The 14,979-nt window shown below is 45.2% G+C and overlaps 1 protein-coding gene across 3 annotated transcripts in view; it reads left to right on the top strand.

The window, feature by feature from the left end:
- Positions 1-14,979, top strand: part of ADCY8 (adenylate cyclase 8) — a 451,884-nt gene that overhangs the window by 425,398 nt on the left and 11,507 nt on the right. For all 3 annotated transcript variants that reach the window (XM_073590345.1, XM_073590346.1, XM_073590344.1), the window contains 2 exons: positions 11,850-11,942; positions 12,416-12,530. In XM_073590345.1, the coding sequence (XP_073446446.1) occupies positions 11,850-11,942; positions 12,416-12,530 (208 nt within the window). The remainder of the gene's footprint in view (positions 1-11,849; positions 11,943-12,415; positions 12,531-14,979) is intronic.

Genomic DNA, 14,979 nt, shown 5'->3' with positions numbered 1-14,979 from the left:
ACGAAAAATTCTTCATGAGAAACAAAAGATTAAAGAAGAGCTACGGACAAGGCATGGCGAGACCACCATCCTTATGAGGGAGATAAACAATGTTTCTCCTGACCACATTCACCCTGTTGCCCCACAAGAAGTGAAAAAAGACATTGGTAAGTCTGGGGAGCAACGTATCTGGCAGCGGGAACACCACACTGATATAGAGGAACAGCGGGAGCAGGAAGGTCTTCAGCAGGCGGATCTTCTCCAGATATATCAGCTTCCAGTGTCTCCAGCTCTGCACCTTCCGCTCACACACCACCAGCTTCTCCTCCCAGTTCACCTTCCCATCATCTACAGCACCAAACACAACTCCCAAAATCTTTATCTGATCCTGAACTGTTCTGAAGGGCACAGAGAAGACATCACGGTCACTCCCCAGCCACAACGCCTCGCTCTTCTCCATGTTCACAGAGGAGTTAGATACTTGGGAGAAGGCAGTGATCTCCTGCTGTAGAGTCGCACAATCATCTCTAGAAGACACCACAACCGACACATCATCCGCATAGGCACAGAACTTTACCTCCTCCACCATACTTTAGAGGTGGCACCTAAGCCCTGTAAAATCTCTATGATCCTGCAGTTTTCTGAGGAAAGGATCCAGACTGAAAACATACAACAATGGGCTGAGAGGACAGCCCTGCCTCACCCCTGACATGATCGCAAAGGGCTCGGCCAAGTGACCATTAATCAGCGGCAGGCTTATAGCTTCCTTATACAGAAATCGCAGCCACTGCACAAACCGCATCGAGAGCCATACTGTAACAACACCTGATACAGGTAATCATGATGGACTCTATCAAAGGCTTTATTCTGGTCTAAGCCCACAATATACGCCCCCACATGGTGCTGCTTCATGTACGTCACGGCTTCTCTCACCAACAACAATGAGTCCTCTATCGTCCGACCCTTCACACCACACGTCTGATTGGCAATGATGAGCTCACCCGCCACCTCACTCAGCCGATAATACAAGATCTTGGCCAGAATTTTATAATCCGTGTTCAGCAGAGACAATGGACGCCAGTTCTTTATATCTTTTAGATTTCCTTTTTTTGCCAAAAGGACCAGAACAGATTTATACTGGGACGGTAGAAGCTTCCCTGCAGAGAGGCAATCATTATAGACCTGCACCAGGTCTGGAGCTAATAAGTCCCTGAACTCTCTATAAAACTCGCTGGTCAGGCCGTCCAGCCCCGGGCTCTTGTTGGCCTTTAAGGAGTCAATGCTCTTCTTCACCTCCTCCTCAGTTATGGGACCGGCCATACTATCTGCCTGTGTGGGGTCTAGTGTTGGTAGGGACACCCCCTTCAGGTAGGCATTAATGGCTTCCTTATCAATATGAGCCCCTTTATAGAGATCTCTATAATAATCAGCAATGATCTTGTGGACTTTCTCCAGCTCTGACTGCTCTACCCCATTCTCATCCAACAAACCAGTGATTAGCTTCTTACTGACCCTGTTTTTACAGGCAATGAAAGGATCTGGGTTATGAACGCCCCAATTATCAAACTGTCCCTCCGCCTTGAGAGACTTGAGGCGATCATACTGCAGCTCCCTCATTCGCTGCTTTATGTGAGTGACGCTCCGTCCATCCACCTCCTCACCACCATTCATCCTGCTATATAGCCGGCTCAGTTGCAGTCTCAGGGCAGAGTATCTCATATACTCCATATTACTATGTCTCCTGGCTGCTCGTATAATAAACTGCATGATGTCACTTTTCATGGTCTCCCACCACTCAGCTGTGTCATCACACATACATTGGGTGGTCCTACGATCATTATAGAAGGTGGTGAAGGTCTCTCTGAACCGTGGATCTTGGATCACGGAGCTATTCACCTTCCAGTACCCCTTTCCACAGACCACAGCTTGGGCCAGATCCAGCGTCACGCTCACCATGCAATGGTCAGAGAACTCCAGAGGGCTGATCCTGTACTGAGAGCATCTCACCTCTCTCTTTATATACACCCAGTCTATTCTGCTGGCATTACCACCCTTATGGTATGTGTATGTCTTACTGGTATGGTGGGAACCATAGGGGTCTACTAGATGGGCCTGTTGGACAATATTATTAAGAAATGTCTCATCATATCTCAGTTTCTTGTGACTACTGGATCTATCCACATTACAAGACACATTATTAAAATCCCCACACAATATAAACACTTTAGAGGTAAAGCAATATGGCTAAATATGGTCAAACAGTTCCCTCCGCTCTTTTCTTGTCTGCGGAGCATAAATGTTTATTGCTCTAAAATGGATGGAGTCCAGTACAAAGTCCAGCATCAGACAGCGGCCCGGACAGATCTCCAGGACTCTGTCCACCTGGACATCCATGGTATTAAAGAGGATTCCCACACCGTCATTCCTCTCCAGCCCGAAGGACCAGAATGATGGACCTAGTCTCCAGTCTCTCTTGGCTGCATACACATGGGCATTACATTTCAGATACGTCTCCTGTAAAAAGAAGATGTCAGATCTCTTATCAGACAATCGCTGGTAGATCGCCTGCCGCCGGCTACCAGTCCTCACACTGTTCACATTAATAGAGCTTAGTCTCAGCTGCATCCTGATCACTTAGACTTTCTGGTCTTCTTTCTCCTTCCACTGCTGTCACCTGCAGTACCCCAACTCTTTGTGGACACGGGAGGGTCAGGATCCACCTCATCAGAGACATTTTCTGTGATGTATGAAGAACCTTGCTCCATTTGTGCCTCTTCTTCTTTGTCTTCTTCTCCCAGTACATTGTAACGTCCTGGACTTATCACCAGCACTGGAGGCTCAGAGGTTTTCTGGACTGTTGTGATTTTCCTGGAGGAATCCACAAAGGCTTTTTTCCTTTTTATGGTCACAAAACCTTCGTCATCCACGCTGGACACTGCGGACAGTTTATCTGCATCTACAGATGTACTGGGCTGAAGCTTGGATGGTTTGGTGACAGGTTTTCTAGACACCTTAGTGACTAGTATTTTAGGTCTTAATTTAGTGGCTGAACATTGCTTAGATCTCACTTTACTGGCTGATGGTGGCTTAGCTCTGGCTGGTGGTACTTTAGGTGTTTCTTCAGTGGCTGGTGGTCCTAATAGTGCAGCATCCATCAATATTATATCAGACTCTGGAGCAGGCTCGCTGTTACTGTGACTTATCACCTCATCAGTGCCGGCTTCTTGGACAATATCTGCACCTCTTGTGGCTTCTTTTCCCATAATTTCCAAGGAGGTCTGGCCATTATATTTATTATGCTCTGCATGAGGGCAATCACGAAACGTATGCCCGGGTCCTGAGCACAGGTTACAGATGACGGTTCCTGTGCATTTGTCCTTTGCATGCCCGAACTGTCCACACAATGAGCACGTGATACGAGAGTTCATGGCGAGGTGCCTGTCCCCACATCTATGGCACAGACGTGGCTGACCGGGGTAATAGCATATCCCCCTCTCTGAGCCCAGGTAGAAGGAGTGTGGCAGATGTCTGGTTACACCATTCTCCTGTAGAAGCTGGATTTTCACAGAATATCCTCCATTCCATATTTGCTCCTCATCATAGATCTTCTGGGGATGACTTCTCACCATGCACTGCCGGCTAAACCAGTGCTGCAGATCCGCCAGAGCCACCACCTCAGACTGGAACAGGACAGTGGCTGTTATTTCCTGCGGCATAGACAGCTGGATACAATGGAGATGATCCCAGATCTCATCATCTCTAGTGTCATTATAGATGTTCCAGAACATATCCAGATCACACTGAAGCTTAAAGCTGATGTCACAGATCCTGCTGGATGGAACATGGATCAGTGCGTAGACCTCAGTGACCCTAAACCTCATAAAGTCTTTCAGAAAAACTTTTCCAATATAAATTCTGGATGGGATGTTCTCCTCTGGTCCCGTGTACTTTATCCTGACTGCATTCCTCCTCTGAGATGGAGGGTTCACTAGTCTTGTGACATTGGAGAACAGTCTCCTGAACTGATGTTGGTCAGCAGGATCAGTGCCGGAGGTTTCCCCAGCCGCAGGTGGAGCAGTGTTGGAGCTCTCCCCAGCCGCAGGTGGAGCAGTGCTGGAGCTCTCCCCAGCCGCAGGAGGATCAGCGCCGGAGCCCTCCCCAGCCCCAGGAGGATCAGTGCTGGAGCCTTCCCCAGCTGCAGGAGGATAAGTGCCGGAGCCTTCCCCAGCTGCAGGAGGATCAGTGCTGGAACTCTCAACAGCCCCATGATCACTGACACATATTTGTGCTGAAAAAACGCCCAGATCCACTACTGATTGTTGCACAATGCGTTCTCCATTCAATGACATGGAGGGGTCAGAGTCCATTACCAATGACGGTTCATAGTCCATTATTATTGCAGTGTGGTCTCCATTCACTGACATGGAGGGTTCAGAGTCCATTATTACTGCAGTGTGGTCTTCATTCACTGACATGGAGGGTTCAGAGTCCATTACCACTGACGGTTCAGAGTCCATTATTACTACAGTGTGATCTCTATTCACTGACATGGAAAGTTCATAGTCCATTATAATGTTTGTATCTGTTGCAGACATACATTCACTAGCACCAGTGAGCGGGGTCTCACACATAGCACCAAGTGGAGTCCCACTCACAGCACCGAGCGGGGTCCCGCACACAGCGACAGCACAGGGGGCACCCACCTCACCACCCACAGGAGCTGAGCTCCCTTCATTGCTGCACATAGAGTCCACTGCGGTTAACCCCTCGGTTGCTGACACACTTTCCTCTGCAGCGCTCACAGCATTATCTGCTGCCTCAGACCCCTCACATTGTGCGGCTGATACAAGTGCTGCATTTCTTACCAGATATCCTTGCCCCACACTGTGCACAATTTCAGATTTAATGTCCTTACTAATGGAGTGTTTTCTATTCTCCTTCTGGGCTCTGGCTCCCCTCTTTTTCTCCATAGCCCAAGTTTCCTTTCTGGGCACAGAGTTCACATCTTTGTCCAGGTTTCCTTTCCGAATGTCCAGTTCTCGTCTGCAAACATCCAGGCTCTCACATTTCATCAGTTTTATCTTTGGATCAGTCTCATTCTTAATTTCATCTTGTAATTTGCTGATTTGCATTTCCAGCTTAAAAATGCTTTGCCTTGTAACTTTACCACTCAATCCAGCAACATAACAAGCAGGTTTAGAAGACTCACCAGCCACCATTTCCAGCTTTCCATTACCATCAGGTCCATGCGGCAGGCCACACTCCAGGCTAGGGGCTTTCCCTGGATCATCAGCCCAGCTTCCCTCCCCTCCACCTGGGTCAGAAGCCATGCCTCCACCCTGCTGGGAGCTCACAAACACACGTCTATCCTCTCCTATGGCCAAGAATATAACTACTATAATACTGCCCCTATGTACAAGAATATAGCTACTATAACACTGCCCCCTATGTACAAGAATATAACTACCGTATATACTCGTATATAAGCCGAGATTTTCAGCCCATTTTTTTGGGCTGAAAGTCCCCCTCTCAGCTTATACACGAGTCATATAACGGGGGGGATCGGCAGGGGAGGGGGAGCGGGGGTGTCAGATCATACTCGCCCTTCTCTGCAGCTCCCCTGCTTGTTCTATGTTGTCGGCGCTGCTCTCTTCCTGCTTCAGCTGTCAAATGGTACCCGCTCATTAAATATGCGCATATTTAATGAGCGGGTACCACCTGACCGCTGAACCAGGAAGAGAGCAGCGCCGACAACATGGAACAACAAGCAGGGGAGCTGCAGAGACAAGCGCCAGGACCCGGTGAGTATGAACGCGGGGGGTTGGGAGGCATAGTCACCTGTCCCTGCGCTCTGCTGTCTTGCGTCCTCTGCAGTGACAATCAGGTCAGAGGGCGCTATCGCTCTCTGCCTGCACAGTCACTGCAGAGCGCAACGCTGATGAGCAGGCGGCAGCGACTGAGGTGAGCATACAGGTTTTTGTTTTTTTTTGTAAGGGAGGCAGTGGCAGCAGCAACATGATGGGGCCACTCACTGTGCAGAAAAGCTGGGGCCACTCACTGTGCAGAAAAGCTGGGGCCACTCACTGTGCAGAAAAGCTGGGGCCACTCACTGTGCAGAAAAGCTGGGGCCACTCACTGTGCAGAAAAGCTGGGGCCACTCACTGTGCAGAAAAGCTGGGGCCACTCAGTGTGCAGAAAAGCTGGGGCCACTCAGTGTGCAGAAAAGCTGGGGCTACTCAGTGTGCAGAAAAGCTGGGGCCACTCAGTGTGCAGAAAAGCTGGGGCCACTCAGTGTGCAGAAAAGCTGGGGCCACTCAGTGTGCAGAAAAGCTGGGGCCACTCACTGTGCAGCAAAGCTGGGGCCACTCACTGTGCAGATAACTGGGGCCACTCACTGTGCAGAAAAGCTGGGGCCACTCACTGTGCAGATAGCTGGGGCCACTCACTGTGCAGCAAAGCTGGGGCCACTCACTGAGCATAACTGGGGCCACTCACTGTGCATAACTGGGGCCACTCACTGTGCATAACTGGGGCCACTCACTGTGCAGAAAAGCTGGGGCCACTCACTGTGCAGAAAAGCTGGGGCCACTCACTGTGCAGATAACTGGGGCCACTCACTGCAGATAACTGGGGCCACTCACTGTGCAGATAACTGGGGCCACTCACTGTGCAGAAAAGCTGGGGCCACTCACTGTGCAGATAACTGGGGCCACTCACTGCAGATAACTGGGGCCACTCACTGTGCAGATAACTGGGGCCACTCACTGTGCAGATAACTGGGGCCACTCACTGTGCAGAAAAGCTGGAGCCACACACTGCAGATAACTGAGGCCACTCACTGTGCACCCTTGGCTTATACACGAGTCAATACGTTTTCCCAGTTTTTTGTGGCAAAAATAGGGGGGTCGGCTTATACTCGGATCGGCTTATACTCGAGTATATACGGTACTATAATACTACCCCTATATACAAGAATATAACTACTATAAAACTGCTCCTATGTACAGAAATATACCTACTATAATACTGCCCCCTATGTACAAGAATATAACAACTATAATACTGCTCCTATGTACAAGAATATAACTACTATAATACTGCCCACCTATGTACAAGAATATAACTACTATAATACTGCCCCTATGTACAAGAATATAACTACTATAATACTGCTCCTATGTACAAGAATATAACTACTATAATACTGCCCCTATGTACAAGAATATAACTACTGTAATACTGCTCCTATGTATAAGAATATAACTACTATAATACTGCCCCCTATGTACAAGAATATAGCTACTATAATACTGCCCCTATGTACAAGAATATAACTACTATAATACTGCCCCTATGTACAAGAATATAACTACTGTAATACTGCTCCTATGTATAAGAATATAACTACTATAATACTGCCCCTATGTACAAGAATATAGCTACTATAATACTGCCCCTATGTTCAAGAATATAACTACTATAATACTGCCCCTATGTACAAGAATATAACTACTGTAATACTGCTCCTATGTACAAGAATATAACTACTATAATACTGCCCCCTATGTACAAGAATATAGCTACTATAATACTGCCCCTATGTACAAGAATATAACTACTATAATACTACCCCTATGTACAAGAATATAACTACTATAATACTGCTCCAATGTATAAGAATATACTGACTGCCATAAAAGGAAAAGATAGATTTTCTTAAATACCCACAAATACATGAAGGTGCCATATAGTTTGCTGTCCAGAAACAAGCCGCTGTGCTATGATCAGGATCACTTATAGTAGGGTGTCTTTGATGTGCCCACATTGTTTGTTGTGACCTCTTTGCACATGAGATATGGAGCGCAGAGTTTTTATGTGACATGTGTTAATGTATTTAGTGAGATTTCCGTGCCATCTGTATCATATTCGAGTGACCTTAGCTGCCTGATTTTCTGAAGTGTAGCAGATGGACCGCTCAGTAACTGGAGGAGAAATGCAAGTGGCTGTGATTGAAACTTCAGAGAAATAAAAAGATTTTTATTTCTCTCTAAATATTATGCATCCTAATTTGTTCCAAATAGAAAACAACATGCCTTGAGCTTGGCATATGGGCGCATAAACAGTGTACCCGAGCCGCTTGCTTTTCCAAAAACCAGGTCATTGAAATTCAGAATATTGGTGTGCATTAATCAGATAGTCCTGTTATAGTTTACACCATTTATGTAAGCAGAATTGAAGGGACTCTGTCCATAGAACGCTGGCCTTAGAGATATGCTCTTAGGGTGAAACCTTCTCACTACTGAAGTGAGGATACTTGCTATGATGGACTGCACACCTAGACATTTTACCCTCAGTTCCACACTTTTGCCCAAACGTTTAGAAAACAAGGGGGGGGGGGTGTACAAAGAATGAACTACAGAGGGCACCAACCAAAATCCGACCACTTTTAGCCTACTTGCCAACTCTTTCGGAAAATCGTTCAGTAGGCTTTCAGAAAAAGAAGAGACCTCCATGACTCCTGGAAGAGTTGGCACATCTCCTTGGTGTTGTTAAGACCTCACATTAGAGAAAGGAGAGGTCTCCCGAAATGTCTCCGTAGGTGTGTTTCTCTCATCGTCGGTCAGTGTCTTTGCTCTCCTGCTCAATCTATAGAAGTGCATGTCTGTAACTGTATATACAGTTGTGGCCAAAAGTATTGACACCCCTGCAATTCTGTCAGATAATACTCAGTTTCTTCTTGAAAATGATTGCAAACACAAATTCTTTGTTATTATTATCTTCATTTAATTTGTCTTAAATGAAAAAACACAAAAAGAATTGTCCTAAAGTCAAATTGGATATAATTCCACACCAAACATAAAAAAGAGGGTGGACAAAAGTATTAGCACTGTTCGAAAAATCATGTGATGCTTCTCTAATTTGTGTAATTAACAGCACCTGTAACTTACCTGTGGCACCTAACAGGTGTTGGCAATAACTAAATCACACTTGCAGCCAGTTGACATGGATTAAAGTTGACTCAACCTCTGTCCTGTGTCCTTGTGTGTAACACATTGAGCATGGAGAAAAGAAAGAAGACCAAAGAACTGTCTGAGGACTTGAGAAACCAAATTGTGAGGAAGCATGAGCAATCTCAAGGCTACAAGTCCATCTCCAAAGACGTGAATGTTCCTGTGTCTACCGTGCGCAGTGTCATCAAGAAGTTTAAAGCCCATGGCACTGTGGCTAACCTCCCTAGATGTGGACGGAAAAGAATAATTGACAAGAGATTTCAACGCAAGATTGTGCGGATGTTGCATAAAGAACCTCGACTAACATCCAAACAAGTTCAAGCTGCCCTGCAGTCGGAGGGTACAACAGTGTCAACCCGTACTATCCATCGGCGTCTGAATGAAAAGGGACTGTATGGTAGGAGACCCAGGAAGACCCCACTTCTTTCCCCGAGACATAAAAAAGCCAGGCTGGAGTTTGCCAAAACTTACCTGAAAAAGCCTAAAACGTTTTGGAAGGATGTTCTCTGGTCAGATGAGACAAAAGTAGAGCTTTTTGGGCAAAGGCATCAACATAGAGTTTACAGGAGAAAAAAAGAGGCATTCAAAGAAAAGAACACGGTCCCTACAGTCAAACATGGCGGAGGTTCCCTGATGTTTTGGGGTTGCTTTGCTGCCTCTGGCACTGGACTGCTTGACCGTGTGCATGGCATTATGAAGTCTGAAGACTACCAACAAATTTTGCAGCATAGTGTAGGACCCAGTGTGAGAAAGCTGGGTCTCCCTCAGAGGTCATGGGTCTTCCAGCAGGACAATGACCCAAAACACACTTCAAAAATCACTAGAAAATGGTTTGAGAGAAAGCACTGGAGACTTCTAAGGTGGCTAGCAATGAGTCCAGACCTGAATCCCATAGAACACCTGTGGAGAGATCTAAAAATGGCAGTTTGGAGAAGGCACCCTTCAAATATCAAGGACCTGGAGCAGTTTGCCAAAGAAGAATGGTCTAAAATTCCAGCAGAGCATTGTAAGAAACTCATTGATGGTTACCGGAAGCGGTTGGTCACAGTTATTTTGGCTAAAGGTTGTGCAACCAAGTATTAGGCTGAGGGTGGCAATACTTTTGTCTGGCCCATTTTTGGAGTTTTGTGTGAAATGATCAATGTTTTGCTTTTTGCTTCATTCTCTTTTGTGTTTTTCATTTAAGACAAATTAAATGAAGATAATAATATCAAAGAATTTGTGTTTGCAATCATTTTCAGGAAGAAACTGAGTATTATTTGACAGAATTGCAGAGGTGTCAATACTTTTGGCCACAACTGTACATACTGGATGAAATATTTTTGGATAAATTTTGAGGAAAAGCAATGTTGTTATGCCAATTTTTCTGATTTGTATAAACATATAAAATTGGCATGCATTATATTAGAACCAGGAAGAACCTTTGGACAGCAAGGGACATCAAGAGGGCGCATCACACAGGACAGCAACCAACCGAAGGCCACCCATATTTGCTAACTTTTTCAGAACGTCCTGTGGGCTTCCAGAAAAACGGGAGTCTTCACGCACTCCTGGAATAGTTGGCAAATCTCATGGGTGTTGTGGAAACCTCTCACAGAGCAACACTTTCAGGTTTCTAGTATATCTGGCTAGGATGCTCCATAATTAGTAACCCTAGCATTTGGGGGTCAGGAAAATAGAGGGTGGAATTGGCATGGAGTTGGTTATGAACACTTCTAGGGACAAGTTTTGCTTGATACTCTCAGCACATAAAATATGCGTTTATTGCAGTAGAACTAGGACAACCCAACAGAGAGGAAGGGGCATCTAACAAGTTACCAACATAGTAAAGACGGACTCCTTTGTAGCATACTTGCCAACTCTTCCAGAACTTCCAATTGGCTCCCAGAAAAAGGGGAGACCTACTGACTTCCTACTGTAGAAGAATTATAAAACCTTCTTGGGGTTGCAGAAACCTAACAGAGAGCTGCACTTTTAGGTTTCTAGTGCGTGATGCCGAGATGCTCCATTTTCAATGGAGTCCTAGCGTTTAGGGAGCAGAAAAATAAAGGGATTGAACCTGCTTGGAGAGGTGTGACCTGGAATAGAGCTGTGGTTATAAACACATTTGGAGACAAACTTTACCCATTACTCTCAACACATAAAATTGTTATGCTTTGCAGTAGACCCAGTACAAACCATTGCACTTGAGGGTTGAAATGGAGTACAATTGGCATTGAATTATCCTTTCCCCATATTTTAGTTTTGTGGTATGTCTGGTGGACAAAATTCTTAGAAAATGGTTATTCCAAGAAGTGGAGCTTAAGCGTTTTTACATCTATTGCCCATTGCCACTGTGCCCACAAGTTCACCTTTGGTAGACCATCCTACAGATGAGCATCCAGGTGACCAATTCTCTTTTTTACCTCCTCATTCATATATAATGCCAACGCTTTAGACTCATTACCACAAATTCCTAGCTCTACGTCTTCATGTGGTGCTTCTCCACGTCTTGGTGCCTGTCCTCCTAGAAACCGCAGTGATTGTTCATAGCTTGCTTCTTCTGATGCTTTCTACTGTAGAACAACCACCAGTGAGCGCAGCTCTTGTGGCTAACTGCAGGCGTAGACAAGGTGGTTTCTAATACAGTAGATCCACGTAAGAACGTCTTCAAAGCATAACTCTACTGAGACCATAGACCCTCTTTCCCCATGCCAAACTCATGCGATATTGGCACTGGTCCACCCAGCTGGCACCATCTTGTCTTAGACTCTCTTTGATAGGTCACCTTATGAGCCTGTCTACCTTCATTGTGTATAACAGAACATAAAATTCAAATGTCCTTGTGACTTTATGTACATTTTCTGTATTTTTCTGCAGTTATTAGATGAAGAAAGATTCCAGGACATAGAAAAGATCAAAACTATTGGGAGCACATACATGGCCGTATCGGGATTATCGCCGGAGAAACAGGTACTTATAAAATACAACCTAATGCCATGATTGCAAGTTCTTCTGTATGAGCCAGATATCTTATACTAATGGCGGCTGGATCGTATTCCATATCACACTGTTGGGTAGAGAGAAAATTCATTCTGAGGGCCCATCTTCTAGCCTTATAAAAGAAGGCAATGGTTATACCTATCCCTTACACCGAGGCAGAAGGATAATGTGAAGCTCCTAGTCTGTGAGTCAAATTCTTGGCCATCACCTACTATGTGCCATTTGCAATAACAGACCCAGTCTACGGACAAGAGTGGCGCTGTTACTGGAAAAAAAGCACACAATCTTGAGCCACTTTGTACCAAAATGTATACAATCCACCTTCAACGCCTACAACTAAAAACTTAAAAATAAAATATAAATTATACAATAATTATTATTTTTTTTTAATTAAAACATTTCCCATTCTTGGTGAAGACATCTAATGTTTTTTTATCATTTAGCAATGTGAAGACAAATGGGGACACTTGTGTGCCGTCGCCGACTTCTCCATCGCACTGAATGAAAGCATCCAGGAGATTAACAAACATTCATTTAACAACTTTGAGCTCCGTATCGGTAAGTATTGTGTAAGACACCCTAATGTTTAACGTTAAAGGGAACATGTGACATAAGACACGGTATTCTGCATGCTGTAGAGCTGGAGGAACTGAGCACACCGATATATAGGTTTACAGGAAAAGCTTCAGTAAAACTTGGCATTTATTGACCTACAGCTCTACTCGATAAGAGCTTAGGAGTCCAGTGGGCCGTTGTCTTGAACCCCTCCCCACAAATGGCTGTAACTGTTTGACCTAGCTCAGATCCCAGCACTTTAACCGCTAAGATATTACGTAAAGTCAATAGTGACAGTAGCATGTACAGAGTTTGACAGAGAGATATTGCTTTCTCTCAGCTCATTGGTGGTGCCAATGGCTGCTAAGGCAATAAAGAGGTCTAACAATGGCCTCTGTATCTGACAGTTACCTTAGCCTATTAGATCCCACCAAAGTCTGGTCTAATAGGCTACATGTTTGTCAAGCCTTGATAGGTTAGATTATGCACTGCACTATGTAAGTAGTACAGTGTATTATCAGTGTTATCAAGGGATGTCTTGGTTGGGTCGCCTTGTGGGACTATTAAAGGTACTGTCACACTTAGCGATGCACCAGCGATCCAGACCAGCGATATGACGCGGTCAGGATCGCTGGTGCATCGCTAAGTGGTCGCTAGTGAGCTGCCAAACAGGCAGATCTCACCAGCGACATAGCAGGGGTCGGGGGTCGCTACTTACCTGTCAGACAAGGCGATCCTGACGTCCTCCCGCCCGCGTCCACGCGTCTCTCGTCTACACAGCAGGAAGCCCCAGCAGGAAGCTGACGACGAGAAACGGTCCAGGACGTTCTCGCGCGATCAGCGATAACCAGCGGGGGAGCCGGTCGGAGGTAAGTATCAGACATAGCGATATCGCTAGCAACATCGCTATAACGTCACAAAAACCAGTGACGTTATAGCAATATTGCTAGCGATATCGCTTAGTGTGACAGGTCCTTAAGAAGTGTAAAAAAATGCTTTTAAGTGAAAAAAAATATGTAAATACTCTCTCTCTCTCTATATATATATATATAATCTCAGTCATAATTAAAATATTGTGTATTTGTGAAAACACAAGAACAACATGTATTTTCAGAATGACCTGTACTATAAAACTGTATTATTATTTATCCAGCATGATGACTGCTTATAAAAAAGTGAAAAAGCATGCCAAAATTGCTTTTTTTTGTTTATTTTCCTCTGAAAAATTGACAAAAATTGTTAAAAAATAATAAAAACTACAGCTCGCTATAAAAAAAAACACACAGCTCTGTACTCTAAACTAAAATGAAAAAGTCAGGTCTCTCCCAAAATGACAATCAAAAAATAAGTTTTAGGCTGTGTGCCCACGTAGTGATTTTTAAGCGTTTTTGCCGCGATTTTCGGCGCGAAAACGTTTAAAAATCGTGTACAGAACGCCCCCGTGCATTCCTATGGCATTCCGCACATGCTGTGCTAATGCTGCGCTTTTTTCAGCGGCGGAATCGCATCGCGGAAAAAATTGCAGCATGCTCATTCTTTTGTGCGGAATCGCAAAGAATTGCCTCGATTCCGCACCCATAGGAATCCATGAGAATCGCTTACTTCCCGCATGTGGCTATGCCCACCATGCGGGAAGTTAAGCGTCTCATGTGCGGTTGGTACCCACGGTGTGGAGGAGAGGAGACTGTCCTCCAGGCCCTGGGTACCATACCCCTGTAAAAAAAAATCGGGGTATATTCACCTTCCGGCGTCCCGCGCTGCATTCCCGGCCTAAGAGTTCCCAGTAATGCCTTGCGGCACGGTCCAGTGATGACGTAGTCTCGAGTGACTCTAGCGGCCTCGCGAGATCGCTATAGCAACGCGAGACTACGTCATCACAGGTCTCGCAAGGCATTACTGGGAACGCTGTGGCCCGGGAATGCAGCGCGGGACGCCGGAAGGTAAATATACACCTATTTTTTTATTTTTTTTAGCATTTTAACATTCTATCTTTTACTATTGATGCCGCATAGGCGGCCTCAATAGTAAAAACCTGGTCACACTTGTCAAACACTATGTTTGACGAGTGTGACCAACCTGTCAATCACTTTCCAAGCGATGCTTCAAATCGCTTGGAAAGTGCTTGAATATCGCACACGAAAATCGCGATCATAATCGCAGTGAAATCGCGCGGAAAAAAACGCGCGATTTCTGGGAAGGAGTCCGGTTTTTTGTGTGCGTTTTAACACGCACGATGGGCACATAGCCTTATATAGAGTGCTGGACATCTGTTTATCTGGCCACAACATTTTATTGGGTCCTGCTGTTTCAATTTAGTTTGATTGATTAACGAGAAGAGAGAGAGCCAAAAAAAAATATATATATAAGCCTTAGCCTTCTATATATTCAGACATAGCTTGGGGGAGCATTTATGCAGGGGGCATTTATGCACATGTAATCTAAGTACATGTAT

The sequence above is a fragment of the Dendrobates tinctorius genome, unplaced genomic scaffold (assembly GCF_039654945.1).
Source record: "Dendrobates tinctorius isolate UK_male_01 unplaced genomic scaffold, ASM3965494v1 ptg000116l, whole genome shotgun sequence".
NCBI lineage: Eukaryota > Metazoa > Chordata > Amphibia > Anura > Dendrobatidae > Dendrobates > Dendrobates tinctorius.
Note: the sequence above shows the minus strand (reverse complement) of the source record. Positions and strands in the feature narration are given on the sequence as shown.